The 16,502-nt window shown below is 46.1% G+C and overlaps 1 protein-coding gene across 3 annotated transcripts in view; it reads right to left on the reverse strand.

The window, feature by feature from the left end:
- CNKSR3 (CNKSR family member 3) overlaps positions 1-11,121 on the reverse strand; it is an 83,702-nt gene extending 72,581 nt beyond the window's left edge. Inside the window, exon 1 of one of the 3 annotated variants that reach the window (XM_042987355.1) lies at positions 10,816-11,121. In XM_042987355.1, the coding sequence (XP_042843289.1) occupies positions 10,816-10,867 (52 nt within the window). In that variant the 5' untranslated portion in view covers positions 10,868-11,121. The remainder of the gene's footprint in view (positions 1-10,815) is intronic. The other 2 variants (XM_042987358.1, XM_042987356.1) reach the window with 2 other exon arrangements.
- Between the last annotated feature and the right edge of the window lie 5,381 nt (positions 11,122-16,502).

A 16,502-nucleotide genomic window follows, 5' to 3' on the forward strand; every position in this document is an offset into this window, starting at 1 on the left:
GCCCACTCTGGAAAGGACACTCACAGACAGAGGTACCGTAACTCATCCACTGAAATACGCAACAGCCGTCCCTACTGGAAAAGCTCTCCTTCCTTACTCATCACTCTGTACGAGTCAAAAACCAACTGTAGACAGGAATTATGGGGGACAGTCTGGTTTCTTTGTTTTTGTTTTTGTATGTGCCGCATGAGTGGTATAGACCAATGGTCCTCAAATTTTAGCCGGTACCAGAATCTCCTGAGGGACCTGTTACCATGCAGCTTCCCGGGTCCCACCCCCAGGGTGTCTGATTCTGTGCGTCTGGGATGGGGCCCGAGAATTTACATGTGCGAGTTCCCAGGTGATGCAGATGCTGAAAACGTAAGTTCAAAAACAGTGATGATGCGATGCTGGGGGACCCATGCGTATGGGGCTGGGAAAGGGTCTCGTGAAGAATCTCAGCTTAGAAATGTCGGGTGTCAGGTCCAGTATTCCTATACTTATAGGTGCTCATCACGTGTGCTGATTAGACGGTACCCGACAAGAATGGAGAATTCCAAAACGGAGGTGGTCTTCACAGATCAGCATTATAGAAGTTCTCCAACCTGGCCCAGGGGTACTCACAACCAAAGCGCTTCATAATATAGGTCTCCAGACATCTTCCTCACAAGGAGGATGACTGTTGTTTCCACAGACGCTACTCACAGCCACCTCATCCGTGCACAGTTAGTGTGGGGCTCCAGCTGGAATCCTTGTTAAAGAGGTGCTCACAACATCAACAGCTATTACATGAAGGCTGGTCCACTCTACGTGGGAAGCTAGTTTTCTTGTCTGAAGGATCACATTCAAGGCAGTGTGACTTGACTCTCTTTATAACACTGTGATGTAGGGGCGCCCGGGTGGCTCAGTTGGTTAAGCATCTGACTTCAGCTCAGGTCATGACCTCACGGCTTGTGAGTTCAAGCCCCACGTCGGGCACTGTGCTGACAGCTCAGAGCCTGGAGCCTGCTTCGGATTTCTGTGTCTCCCTCTGTCTCTCTCTGCCCCTTCTGTGCTTACTCTGTCTCTCAAAAATAAATAAAGACATTAAAAATACTTTTAAAAAAACACCGTAATGTAAAATTACTCTGGGAACATAAAAGGCTATTCAATTAACACAGGTTAAAGTGGGAAACGCGCGCACGCGCGCGCGCACACACACACACACACACACACACACACACTGCTAAATCCAAAAGCACTGAAATTTCCCCTCTGCTGCAAATCTCTGAAAATAGGAAATAGAATGTTTCCTTTCACTAAAAGGTTTTCCTCAGGAAAGCATGATTCAGATTATCATAATCACCGCCTTTTCTGATAGATAACACGTAGGGGTTCTCCTCTAAAAGGGCTGACAGATTTTCTTCTTGGGGGAAAAGGGGAGGGAAGGGAGCATAGGTATGTGTAGCAACCTTCCAGGCTATTCTCATATAAGCCTACCTACCCTCATTTCTCTGACACTCTACCCTACTGATAAGTAATGCATTAAATGTTTAAAAATGAATTCAATTCTTACCTGTTGAAAATCACTCAATACATCATCTATTCTACCAAAAATATGATGGCTTTCTTTTCTAAAGAAAATTAGGACAGTCTTTCAATGGAGCAAAAATATTTTAAATCAGATCTATCTACAAGTTCCTTTGACTCAAACATTTTTTAAGTTTTCCTACAGAGAGCTTTCTAGTTTTTACAACCTACTGATCTGCATTCTAAGGAACTGTTTTGCTCTAATAAACACAACTGCATTTGCCCTTCTGATCCCAGGTTAAAAACTGTTCAATCAGCCATTTGATGTCAAAGAAAACAAACTAGGCTAAGTCCACTTTCACAAAACCCCTATTCATAGATGAATAAACAGCTTCAGAAACTGTAGCTCCCAGCAAAATGTGCCAGGAAAGAACAATACTGGGAACAAAGCACGTGAACGCAAAAAGACAGATTTCCTCCTCTATTTAAATGACAAGAGAGTAATCAGGATGAGGGGAGAGTAGGAGCTCTCCTAACCCCAGGAGGAAAAAAATGAAAAAAAAAAAAAAAACCACTAATATACCTCACGATTTCAAATATAATTTCAAAATGATCTACCAGTGAACCAATTCCATCTAGAACTTGCCCTCTCCAATGCTGGAGCCACCAAAGCCTTAGTCCAAAACACCATCATCTCTAGAATGCTTTCCAGCTGGCCTCCCTAAATTTACTTCTGCCGCAAATCCAAATCAGATTTGTTACTCTCCTGCTTTCCACAACAACTAAGAAAAACTGCAAACAGCTGACCAAGATTGAGGAGCCCCTCCATGATCTGGCCTCTGTGTTATCTCTTACCCCCTCTCTGCCCACCACCCCACCATCCTTGTTCTTCATGAGGCCACCACACTTCCTTTCCTCAAACACTCCAAATTCATTTGCACCTCGGGGCCTCTGCAACAGCTGTTCTCTCTCCCCCTCTAATTTTCCAATTGTTGGTTCCGTCTCATCATTCATGCCTAAACGTCATCTTCTCAGACAGGCTTCCCTGATGACACCATCGAAAGAAGTCCCCCACCCAATCACTTCCCTTCATAGCTTTACTTTCTTCTTTGCACTTATCAGTAGTATTTTCTCGTTCGTCTATTTTGTTGTGGTGGTCATTATCAGCCCCATAGTTAAAGCAGGGGTCTAGCTCATCCCTGAACCTGGAACACAGCTGGATTTCCAGCACCTAGAATATGTGGAACTTGGTAGGTCCTAAGTAATTATTTGTTGAATGAATGAAGAAATACTTTTTACAACAGCATGGAACTGTCATCAAAATAAGTATTCCTTCTGCAATGTTGCAATGTTGCAATGTTGCTCCTAAGCTCTTCCCAAGAAAGCGACTACAAGCGACTTCCCAAGAAAGCGAAAACCATTCTATGATACTCTCTAAGACCTACAGGGTCCTCAAAAGAGGTGAAGGAGATTGTCCAAGGAAACATGAGGAGAAGACAGAAAATGTAGTTAATTTAACAGACCACCTGTGTACCAACAAAAGGGACCACCTATGTACTATGGAATTGTTGTGAGTTATTAGTAAGCATGTGAAAAGTGACTATCAGCCACAACAGTATTATATATTCAAACGAAAATAATCCAATTATACTATATATTAGCTTGGAGTTATTATGGATTAATCATTAATAATAAGCATATGAACATATATATGCCGTGCATTCGCTATACTGCCTCTTTTATTTATAACTAAAATCCTATGTGTTGGTTATTATCAGTCCCATTTTACAGATGAGAAAACTAAGGCAGCCTTGAAAAAGAAAAGTTACTTACCCAAGCTTTCAAACCAGTTAGTGTTAAACACAGAACATGATTCCAGTTTTATTTTACTCCAAAGCCTATATATTATTCACCATAGCTGCTTGACATTCTCTCTCAAAGCAATTAAAAGGAAGACACTATGAATAATCAAAGGCAGCAGGAAATGTATGTGTGTGTGTGTGTGTGTGTGTGTATGTCCCTGTGTATGATTCTACCAAATAGAAATGTTAATTATACCACATAGACAAAAAAATGCAATAGGACACTCAAAATAAAAATTAGATTAGAAGTGTCAAAAGAAGAAATGATGTATTCTATTACTGAGTTGCATTCTGAAACAATACAACACAATCAACAAACTACAATAAAATAAATAAATAGCCGTAAATGTCTCAAATACTAAAAGGTCAGGTTCAAAATATGCAGTGTCCTGCTTAAGCTGTGTAATTTCTTAAAAAAATTTTTTTTTAACGTTTTATTTATTTTTGAGACAGAGAGAGGCAGAGCATGAACAGGGGAGGGTCAGCGAGAGGGAGACACAGAATCTGAAACAGGCTCCAGGCTCTGAGCGGTCAGCACAGAGCCCGACGCGGGGCTCGAACTCACGGACCGCGAGATCATGACCTGAGCCGAAGTCGGCCGCTTAACCGACTGAGCCACCCAGGCGCCCCAAGCTGTGTAATTTCAAAAAGAAAGAAAAGGCCTGTGTCCTAGGAGTATAAATCCTAAGGGGAGAATCAGGAAACACAAAAGTTAGAGGCTCTCTGGAGCTGCCCCTTCCCACACTTGTCAAGGAGAAAACAGTACCCACCTTGGCCAGAGGAGAAGACAGGTATAGAGGGAACAACAGAATAGAAGCCTGTGGAGTCTGGTCCCAATTCCTGGCCTTTGACCTTGGACAAGTGATTTAACATCTAAAAGCCAAGATGTCCTCATCTGCTACAGAGATATGCCTTCACTGAACATCTCTCGGGCTTGTGAAAAGACGCAAAAAAGAACAAATGTGGAGGAGCTGTGCAGAGCTTACACAAACAAAACCTGCCTTATTTATTAAAGGCCAAAATGACGGCTAAGCCTGGGGTGAAAACTCTAGAAATATCACGAAATGAGAGTAGAGAGGGAAATCAAGGTGAGAACACGAATGTCCCAGAGCCGGAACCCAAGAGGCTAGGAATGGTCAGTCAACACTGGAGGCAGCGACACAGAAGTGTGAGGCAGAGAAGACAGGCCCCCACAGCTCTCTGCGATGATGTGGACGCAGAAAGGCTCACCTGTGAGCCTCGGGCACGAAGAGGTCACTCCCAATCTCAATGGAGACAGACGGAGACACCTGGCCTTGGCACAAGACACACTTTTAAATTATGAAAACTTCTCTGGTTGTTCCCGAAATAACATTCTGTGTCATTTTCTACCAATTATGCAATCTCCCCTGGGATCTACTAATCCTGACAAACCCCTGTGTGGTCAGAGACTATAGGACCGGCCACAAGCCCACCCATCTTCCAATGTCCCCCTGGCGATACTGACAAACTTGAGCCACAGCGCCCACCGACCACCTCACAACGCCCTTCTTTTGAAAAACACAAAAACAAAAACAAAAAAATGTTGTTACGAGGACCCTTCGAGGCCCAAAACGTAGGTAAGAAATCCCAGGGGAAGTGTCTCACTTAGTTTGCAGACAAGGACCCGATGCTGTTGCCAGATGGTGCTTATGAACAGAAGCACACCCCTGACGTCACCTTTTTGCTTTCAGTAAGTGGCCAAGTGAAGCATCCTCAAACGAAGCACCGTCCTTCAAGGACTTAAACAAAACCCACGGAGCCCCTGTCGGGTCGGAGAGCAGAACCCAGCAGCAGAGTATAAAAATGTGCTCGAGGCCACGTGCCCGAGCAGTGCTCCTTGAACCATAGTGAGCACGCGAGTCACCAGGAGATCCTGTTAAAATGCAGATTCCGATTCAGCAGGCCTGAGCTTCTGCATCTCTAACAAGCTCTCGGGCGAGGTGGCCTGTTGGTCATGGACCAGGTGCCAGACAGCAGTCAACACCCGACACCACACGAGCCCTAACGCTGTGCTCACTGGAAGTCCAGCTACTGTTTTTACAAAGTTGAGAAAACACAGTTTGGATTTCTTTACCCAGAGAAGGTTCATGATACTGGCAAGAGACATCTATCGCTCGGCCAACCGAGAATCTTCCCGATCTGCTGGCAAGTCCTGCCCTGGTTCCTCGGAGCGGTTGACAAATGGCAGGGAAATCTCTTCAGTACTGACTGGTGCCCCTGAATGGTAGGAGTCAACCCTCTGACAGACCTGACCGCTCAGAGAGAATAATTTATGACCTGCAGCTATAGAATAACAGAGAGGAAGCAATAAAAACGAGTGGTAATTTACAGAGAGCTTACGTAAGACCGTACAATCAGGGGTAGGACTGGGACACAGCCCCCAAGTTTGACTCCAGAGCCCACACTCACCACTGAACTCCACTGCCCTGGTGCAGGCCATGGACACGATGAAGTCGTGGAGGAAACAAGAGGGCTGTTGAGCCCCGTCACTTATAAATAGGGGACCCTGAGCAAGTTCTCTGTCTCCCTCTCTCTGCTTTAGTTTCTTCATCTTTACCATGGGTTAATAATGGTTTGTATACCTCATTGGGTTTCCTGAGAATTATGAGTCCAAACAAAGCACTTAGCATAGCGTCTGACACATAATAAGTGCTTCAAGAAGTGTTTTTCTATTATTATGAGTAAGATAACTCTATGGCTGGAGCCCAGGAAATAGACCAGGACCAGGAAGTGTACGCAATAAAGTGAAGGGTTTCTGACCTCTGAGGGAGACATACAGCTCTCGAAAGGACCTCCCTTTTTCACTGACCACAGAGGCTAAAGGGAAAAGCATAACCTAACTGAAATCAGGGTTATGGGAGGAACTGACCTCTAGTATGACGGCAGCAGCAGGGGCCTAACGGCCTAACACTGGAGTTGACCTACAATGTACCCGATCTCTACAGATAACGCTGAAATTCTAGCCCCTCCAGGACCAAACACGGACAGACACCACAGGGAAGAACAGTGTACGTGGCCAGATTACAGAGAATGAGCCAATGTCCTGAATCCCACAGGCTCAGACCTTAAGCAAGAAACCCCCTTTACTCTTGGCTGGTGATGGGGAAACGGTGCCCATGCAGAGCCAGAAGCTGGCCAAAGAGACTTCTGCTCTGCAACTAAAGCTGGGTCGTGCTCCCTCAACACACTTATTGAGAACCTGCCCATTCCATGCCAAGCCATGACCAATGGCACTTATGGGAGAAACCAGTGGTCCTTCCTCCTTGTTAAAGACATTCCCCAATGGCCTGAAAACAGAAACACCACTTGGGTAGCTGCATTTTACCATGCAACTCCTAACATTTAATCAAGCTTAGAGACAAAAGACTTCATATAACTTACAGTTTTGACCAGAGAAAGTTTACCAGGAGTGAAAATAGAACACTGTTTCTAAAACAGGACTGACCCACGAGCTTGACAGAAGTAGGAAATTATGACATGTATCCTCCTTTGAGAACTAAGCTATAAAGATCAGTACATAAAAATTACTGTGTGTTAGACACCACTGGCTTAAGTTTACCAGCATCTATTCTCCCCTCCTTCCTTATTGAACAAACTCCAATTTTTTTCAGGGCCACAATATACCCAACCGAAAAGAACTACAGTGACTGGCCTCCCTTGCAGCACGAGGGGGGCTGCATGATAGTTCTGGCAAGTGAGACGTAAGCCAGAAGACCTGGCTCCTAGCAGTGTTTTGCCTCCTCTGGGTCTCCTTTCTCCTGCCTGGAACAAAGGGGGCATGGTCCTGGAGGTGGAACAGCCACCTCGCCACCTCACACTAAGGCATTAAGCGTGAGGATGAACTCCACTGGTGGCACCACGTGCTAAGAACAGCTGAACAGGACGGCAGAAGGAGCCCGGGCCTCTGAAGGCATGGCAGAGCCCCCGCGCACTCCTGAATTCTCCGTCTCCAGACTTCATTTGCATGAGAAAATCAATGCTCCCATTTGGTTAAACCCCTGTAAGTTGGGTTTTCAGTGGTGCACACCTGACCCTACTCTCACCTGATACACATTGTAAAAGATCATTTGCTTTGCAAAAGCCTTGACTGAATTATTTGAAAGACGAGGTGCCATGAATTGTGAATTAATTTGATTTACAAATAACCCTCCTGACATACACCAAATGGGTAGGATAAGACACACATATCCCAGACAACTCTCCTCCGTTAACATGATTTTAAGAACCCACACCGTGAGAATCCTGGAGATCTGGTCATCAATGTGGTGAAGACTCTGAAAGTCCTCTGGGAGTGACCCTGGGAAGAACCCCCTGAGAAGATGAAGTAAAGCCAAAGCACGCGGAGTCAAATGCTGCCGTCAGTTCCTTAGGTACCTAACCTTTCTGTGCCTCAGTTTCCTCAACTACAAAATGGAAATAACAGTTCCTACCTCAAGGGGTGGTCATGCAGTATTCAATGAGTTAATACTCATACAATGTGGAGACCGGAGCCTGACCTACCGCTGGGATTTACTGAGGATCTACTAATATCATGATAAAATTGGTGACAGTATAGCTAAAGACTAATACAAATAAAAATTATAATAATAAAAGCCAAATGCATTAATACATTCTATACGCATAAACCTTTCTTCTAATGCATGCACCTGCTGAATAGCGTCAACACGAAATCAAGCTGTGAATTGTGGTCGGGTTTAGACAGGGTTAAATCCAAGGTTTTCTACAGGGCTCACAATCACCATACCATCCTCATGCAATACCAAGAGTGGCAAAGTCTACATGAAGAACTGCTTATCAGTAAGTAGGATGTATTTATAAAGTGGGGGGTGGGGGGTGGGTAGAGATGTTAGCAAAGACAGCTAAAAATAGGCGCATAAGCAAACAAGTCTGCGGAAGCCAACAGTTGATTGAAAAGTCAATACTTTGACAGCATTACTATGAGAAATATTCAAGTAATGCATCAGGCAATTTGGGAGAATGTAGCCTCTTGTGTAAGCGTAAGCCACGCTTGCACTTTTTATCTTTCCTAGATTCTAACACGGAAAGTACCCAGGTCATTCTATGAGGCTGTACTTAAGTGTCCAAAAGGGCACAAGCATTCTGTATAAAGTTGCCACATGCTAACCACAGGTATGTAACTTAATCAGTAGCCAGAGCTCCTGATACCAAGGTATTGAACTGCTGATAATTGCTCTTTCAGATCAGTAGGAAACTTTCTCTAGATGAAAGCAATCTCAAGTCATAACGTCAAGGCAACTGGAGACCAAAAACCTTTTAATCTGCTCTTCCTTTTTAGATGCTAAACAAACATAACAGGATGTGAATTTACACTTCTCCCAATCCCAAGAGACCCCCCCCCAAAAAAAAGACACCAATCTTGAGGGTGTGAAGATCTCACTCCATAATCTTCCTGTGTGCCTGTTACCATTTTTCTAGTTGTACATTATCAAGTACGCTGGCAGAAGCTGAAGAAAGCCAAAGAGCGATAAACTGTAACCCTTTCTGTACCCCACGAGCAGTACTGTCCAACAGAAGTATACTGCAGGTCACAAACGTGAGTCACAGGTGTAATTTTCCATTTTTTAGGAGCCACAATTAAGAAGATAAAAATAAACGGATGAAGTTAATGTTAATCATACATTTAATGCAATGTATCCAAAATACTCACTTCGGCATGTGGTAAGTATAAAAAACTGAGATAATTTAAATTATTTTTTTACACCTCGGCTTCACACACATGTAATTTTACACTTACGACACATTGCAATTCTGACCAGCCCACTTTAAGGGCTTAAGAGCCACATATGACCCTACAGGACAGAACGGCTCTGGAGGTCAGAAGCCGCTGAAATCATCCTTTTCTTATGCTGCTTCTATAAGGGACACCAAGGGAAAAGAGACCAACCAACTGCATCCTGGCAGGTCACCAGGTGGGGAATCTGGTGGTGTCCTGGAACAGGGAAATACGCCCTACTTCAAAACAGGGTCTGGGAATTTACAGCTTTGAAGTTGCGTTTTGTGCCAAGCCCTGGCAATGCTCTTTACTCCTCCCCCAGGCAAAGCCAGTCACCAATGCACAAGTATGTGTTGTTTGCATCCTCGTTTTAAATGAGAGCCCTGGAAATTCTGGTCCCTGGACAAACCTCTTCTCTGGAGACACTGTATCCCTCTCCTGCTCCACTGGGATCAGGATACCCCACTGATGCACGCCATGTGTCCCATACAGGGAGGGACACCCATTCCCACGTGGTCTGTGTGTACTTGGCAGGCATGGGAAATGAGATGTAAGAGATGACCAGGTTCCTTCATGCCCCAGCCATGAGACGGTCTGAAAGGCGACCTGATCTTACCAGTATTACCTACCTCACAGGCTTACTGTGATCACCAAAGGCAATAACAGAGAGAGAGTTCTTAGCAAACTGTAAAGCGCTATACAATTCTAGTTAGTATTATTGAGAAAGGGCACCACTCCTCACCTGGAAGAGCAGATAGAAGAAAGAAAAAAGAAACAGTAACTTGAAACAAAGAGATGTTAAGCCAGGGGTGGGGGTGGGGGGGTGAGGAACCCATAAACACAGTGGTTGTTCTTGCGGGCTTTGTTTCTTTGGAAGAGTAGAAGAGGCTTGAGAAACCTCCATCACTCTTCCCTGGAAATCTTGGGAGGCACTAAAAAGTAAGCCAGACCGCTGGGTAAGAGCTTCTACCCCCGCTCAGTCACCTATGACCGCCCCACCCCGCTGCTTTTCCTCGTCCCAAATACCGTACAGCTCAGGACAGTGATTCTGAACAGATCGCCTCTTCCCAGGGTCTAAATGTGGCCTAGAAATGCAGCGCCACAGGGGGTCCTGGCACCTTGGAGCAAAAGTCACCGAGTCCCGGGGAGTCTGGCTCAAGGCTTCTCGCCGGCGGGAACGCCTCCGCGTTGGCTCCGGTGCTGCCCTGTCGCCTTCTCCAACAAAAACAGAGAGGCTCGGCGAGCCGCCCTCGTCTCCCTTTACCTGTCCAACCGCCCCGTCACGCCTGCGAACTACTCCGAGCGGGCAGGCGGCATTTACGAGGTCCGAGGGGAGTCACCCACACAAAGGCGCCTTGTGCCTCTCCGCTCCAGGACGGGCAGCCTGGGAGCGGGGCACCGCACCCCGGCAGGGAAGGCGCCCCCAGCCCGGCAAGTCCCGAGATACGCACCCCCCCCCCTCCATAGAAAGGCCATCTCCACTCCCCGGCTTAATGACGGGGCTCCCCTCGGCTTGCCACAGCTCGCACCCCAAAGGCAGGCACAAGAGCTAGGGGGTGCACAGGCCACTCCGAAGAAGTTTGCATTGCCACCGCACTGCGCTCTGCACGCGTCTCGCCCGCTGGAGCGGCTGAGCACCCCCAGACCCCGGCTCCCCGCCCACCCCATCACTGGGCCGGAGACGCGCCCCACCCCCCCGGACACGCTCACCTCTAGTCCAGTCCACCACTTGTTTGGGGCTCCACTTGGTCACGGGTTCCATGGTAAAGGGCTCTGCTCCCAGCTGGGCTAGAGTCGGCGGTTAAAGTCTGGCTACCAGGGCCGGCTGCCCCTTCCCGGGAGGGCGCGCCCCGCGGCTGGTCCCCGCGCGCCGGAGCGCCCCGTCAAGGCTCCATGGCCGCGGTCAGCGGGTCATCCCAGCGCGGCTCAGCCTGGACAGCGCGGTCCCCTCCCCGGCACCCGGACGCCGCGCGGCTCCTCCCCCAGCTGCCACCGTCCAGCTGCAGCTCCTCCTCCTCCCCCCCCCCCCCCGCCGCCGCCGCCGGGAGCCCGGGCACAGCTGCCGCTCCTGGACGACGGCAGCTGCGGGGACGCGGGGCCGTGACCCCAGGCTCCCCTGGCCTCGGCTCGGCGCGGGAGCCTTCGGGCCCAGCTGCTCCCGGCCGCTCGACCGCGCCGATCGCCGGGACCGCTTCCTCGGGTTCTCCGGCCGCGCGCTCCGCTCCCCCCTCCAGCTCCTCCTCTTCTGCGGCGTGCTCTCCCGGGGTCTCGGCTCCGCGTGCGCTGGCGTCCCCGAGCCTTCCCGGCCTCAGGTCCCACCTCCTGCGCCTCCCTCCGGGGCTGGACTTGGGCTGGGAGGAGCGCGGGGCCGGCGCGCTCGGGTTACAAAGTTTCGGCTCTGGTCGCTGCTCTCGGAATAAAAGAGGGGCGGGGCCGAGGACCCTGTGAAACTCGTGGGAGGGGGTGGTTCCGCCCGAAACGGGCGAATCCGGTTACTTTCCTTCTCGGAGCCTTTCGCTCACACTGCGAGAGTGTCCCGGGCCCTACTTTCCTTTTCAAGGGGCGGGTTGTAGATCTTGCGTGCATCCCGGAGAACCCGTTGGCTTGGGTGAGGCCCGGGTCCTATTGGTAGCAGAACAATCTGTCTTGGCCTGAGCAACAATACACTACCAAAAAAAAAAAAAAAAAAAAAAAAAAAAAAGTAGGATCTGCATGTTCTGTTCATTTTCAATGCTTTGCATCAGAACGGCTCTGCGATTAAGCCTTTCTCACTTTAAATTTCTCAAAGCAAAATTATTTTACTTCATACTTTGGGTGACATTGTGACAATTAAATTCATTTTTTTAATGCCCTAAACGCCAGCCCGATGTTATTTTGTTCTGGAAAGACTTTGGCCCTCCGTGTATATGCGTTTTCATCCTTTTACTCATTCTGAAACCAAGTCTTCCCTGTGGAACATTCAAGGCCAGTGTCTAAGAGCAATTATCTCTCATTTCAACTCTGGACATGGGCCAAGTTCTCAAGTCCCATGAATCTTGCCTGTAAGATGGTCCTTGGGGACAAAAGGGCCAAGGCATTTGAAGGTGCCCAGCACAGAATGTTTGCACGGAGGCAAAGCCAGAAGAGGCGGGAAGGAAATGGCCTGGCTTCTGGGGCCTGGGGAGATGGAGGTAGTCACTTCATTTTCAGCTTTATCCCACCCTTATCTGAAATGAAAAACCTTGGCCCTCTGTGTATCCACTCCCATCCCCTTCTGGTTTTCTACTTAGGTCTTGGGTCGCAGTCAGGGGCCGCGGGGCTGTCACTCACAGCAAGCACCCAGGGATTGAAGGCCAGCCCCCTCTCCAGCCCTGGGCTAATGGAAAGCAATCACTTTCTGATACGCCACAGGAAAGACTGCCCTCCTGTTACTCTGAGGTGCTTGGCAGGCTGGGGTTGGTGTGGTAATCACTGCCTTGCAAGACTCAACGCACTTCTTTCTGTAATGCTGCGGCAATATTTCAGCTTCGCAGCTAAAATGAATCATAATAAGTTGCTGGCTTTTAGCATTATTTATTGTTGTATTATCATATTCATGCTTGCAAAGTGAGCTAATGCTCATTTGGATTAGTCATCAATCTTGAAGGAAAGGTTGCTAGCCAGCCAAAAAAACCACAAAACACAAAAACCAAAAAAGCGAGCGCACGACTGCAGAGACTGACATCAGGAGGGCCCTTCCACATTTCATGGGACTCAATCTGGGGCCAGAATGAACCCTACATGGAGGGGAAATCCTCAATGTGAATATTTACCTCTCCTCCTTCAAGCCTCCCCCTCAACACCCTCCCCAGCCTGAGTGAGCTCACAGACATTCTTTTGACACTTAATGATTCTTACCTTCAGTTATGATTATTTATTCACACCTTCCCCTTGGAGACTTAACCCCTCGAGGGCAGAACCTACCCGATATTATGTAGAGCATTCTCTCCTCTCCCCTCCTACCACCTAGCTGGTACCACCTCACACAGAGTCCAAGGTGTGGTTAGTATTTATTCGTTCAATAAATATCTGCGAATGCCTATGTGCCAGCCACTGCTTTCACTAAATATTTGTTGAATTAGTGTGATACGTACTATTTATACAGGTCTGTTGGGATGCCCATGTTGGAAAGGTGGCGGCAGCGGGCCTACGCCTCTGTTGTACACTGCGATGAGCTGGAATAAGAGGGAAAAAAACACCTAAAAAAGTGAAGCAACATCAGACCCACCTTCCACGCAACTTATCTATAGAACTGAGGAAACACAACCACACAGATAATGCAGTTATCAGATACAATGATTTTTTTTTTTTTTTTGAGCAAGAGTTATTGGCAGACTACGAAACTTGTCAAAGGAAATGACAAGCTTCCTGGTAGAGTAAATGACCTTCAAAAAAGATGACCTTTTTAAACTTAATAATATCACTTGTGAACCATCTTTACGGCAGAAAGTAGGGAGAAGGATTTTGACATTTGTCATTAGAGTCACTAGAAGATATAACCAGTCATCTCCACACCTTTTGTTACTGTGATCGCCGTATGGTGCCGTCTTTAATTATGATTAGGAAGACCATATAATTTATCTACAAGCCAGGATATTCCTGAATCCTGAAGGGGAGCTTTCAGGGACAGCTGGGTGGCTCAGTCAGTTGAGCGTCCTACTTCCCTGATCCCACACAGTTCTTGAGTTTGAGCCCCATATCGGGCTCTGTGCTGACGGCTCGGAGCCTGGAGCCTGCTTCGGATTCTGTGTCTCCCTCTCTCTCTGCCCCTCCCCCACTCATTCTCTCTCTCCTCTCTCTCTCTCTCTCAAAAATAAATAATAAACATTTTTAAAAGTTTAAAAAAATAGCTCTAAAGGGGAGCTATAAAATTGGGTCATGGGGTCCCTGTAATTATGAAGAAAAGTCAAGTGTTAATGATTTTGCCATAGAATTTAACTTGATGTTTTTCACAATGTTTTCAAATTCATTTGCCTTAGTCACTACTGGGAAGTTAAAAGCTAAAATTCTGAAAGTCAAGCAAGATTTTGCAAAATTTCATCCCACTGAGTCAACCCATTGACTGTACTCAGTACATAAATACATCATGGCTAAAGAGGAAGGCCATGCTAAGATCTCTAACCCAGAAGAGCAATTAACTATCTAAATGAATTAGCGTTCTGTTTACATTTCAAGTCCTGAAGGCTAATTACTATTTAAATAAGGCCTTCTACTTTAATTACAGCTGTTAGCATGTGAAAGTTTTTGGGAGACTGCCTTCCTATCTGAAATGCAAACTTGAAGACAATCAAAGTCACTAATGGCGCATAACAGAGGCAGAATTTTAGGTAAATAGCCTTGGAAACTGAAGTGTGTACAAAAAGATCATTTATAAATTTGCCAAGTTTTCTTCTCTGCCAGCTGTAATCCGTAGCTATGCTATCCCACTGTAAACGCATGCACGGTACCAAAATGCATAGCATTGCTATAGCATTGCACAGCATAGCTATGCTGTCCTCTTCAGAAGCAGAATTACTCATTTGGGCCTTGATGTCTATGGTCAGTTCATGACACATAACAAGTACCTGAGTAAATCCTTTTCTAAACTGAACTGAATTTGTAGAACTGATAACTAAAACCCAAGTCTCGATTTCTCTTCCAGGTCCTTCGTTTTTCTGACTTTGGGTCTGCTTGCACATGGAGGTCATTTATTCGACCAATGAAACATTTATTCAGTACTTGGAGGGCACTAAACTAGGCACAAGGAAGAATCAGAAACAGATGCCAGTAATATTTACAGATCAAAGTCACCACACAGGGCGACTGGGTGGCTCAGTCAGTTAAGCGTCTGACTCTTGGTTTCAGCTCAGGTCGTGATCTCAGGGTTTCTGGGTTCAAGCCCCACATGAGGCTCTGTGCTGACAGTGCAGAGCTGCTTGGGACTTTCTGTCTCCCTCTCTCTCTGCCCCTCCCCTGCTCACGCTGTCTCTGTCTCTCTCAAAATAAATAAATAAACTTAAAAAAAAAAAAAAAGGCATCATGTGATTTTCTAAGGGGGGGTAGATTTGTCCAGTAGTTTTATCAAAGGAAAGTATGCTGCTAGACCCAGACAAGAAAGTTTTAAGGGCCGATATGATATTAACATTTTGAGCTAGTCCATATTTTATTAATTTCTTTTTTTAATGTTTGTTTGTTTGTTTGTTTTGAGAGAAAGAGAAAGACTGGGGGAAAGGTAAAGAGAGAATCCCAAGCAGGCTCCATGCTGTCCGCACAGAGACTAACATGGGCCTCAATCCCACAAACCTGGGATCGTGACCTGAGCCAAAATCAAGAGCCAGTTGCTCAGCCGACTCAGCCACTGAGGCATCCCCATATTTTATTAATTTCTTAATTTGAGAACTAAGGCTGGAACTCTTTGGATTAGTGGTTATCACTACAATTTAGTTGATACACAAGGAAGTAGCAAAAATAAGGAAGCTTTTAAACAGTTTATTAATCTGGCAAGACCCAGTCTCCTTCCCCAGTCCAAAACACTGTTTCTAAAGAATGAAAGAAAAAAATAAATAAATAACACAAGCTACTCCAAAAATGCAGCTTTATCTTACCATCAGAGGTCCTCTTAATTATTGTTTTCTTCCCATCCCCTTGCCTTTACTATTTGCAGAACATTCCAAATTATTCAGTGTTTCCTTCGCAAATAATTGTCTCATGAATGTCTCTTGGGTTATCTTTTATTTGAGCGATCCCATATAATTCTGCAAAATGCCGCCTGGGAAATATCCTGTATTTAGGGCTAAGCATTCTTATCTATGACATTACCTCACTGCAAAGTCATCAGTTAACTAAATTATCCAGGCTGTTGATGATCTTGTCTTTCGTTCAACTTCATTTGGTCTGAATTCTTCGCACCACGGTAATGTAGTTATTTTCCTAAATACCCAGGCTCCCCATCAGATAATTCAGGTAGTAAAGTCCTCAAACTTTTGTTGTTTTGTTTTTTTTTAAGTCTCACGAGTGCTGCCCTACTTATTCGAATTCTTTTGATCATTCAGTTAGGTTAATTAAGTCATCCTACAGTAGGAAAGTTGATATTTGGCTTTCTTTTACTGAACCCTATCTGTTAACTCGGAGATCAATGTCAATTGGATAAATGTTCAAAAACCTCACCTATCTTAAATCAGACTTGGAGGTGTTGACTACACTTTTCTAACACAAAAGAGAAACAGTGACACCGTTAAATCCTATTTTCCAGGATTTATGGCTGTTATTTTTGAAGAGCTGTTATATGAAGCAATATCTACAAAAGAGTTGAGCTTCCTTACCCACAAGGGCTAAAGCCGCAGCTAACAAAGCAGTTATGCTATAGACAAAGAAGGAACCATCCATTCTGCATTTCCCCC

This window comes from Panthera tigris, chromosome B2, assembly GCF_018350195.1.
Source record: "Panthera tigris isolate Pti1 chromosome B2, P.tigris_Pti1_mat1.1, whole genome shotgun sequence".
In the NCBI taxonomy this organism is placed as follows: Eukaryota; Metazoa; Chordata; class Mammalia; order Carnivora; family Felidae; genus Panthera; species Panthera tigris.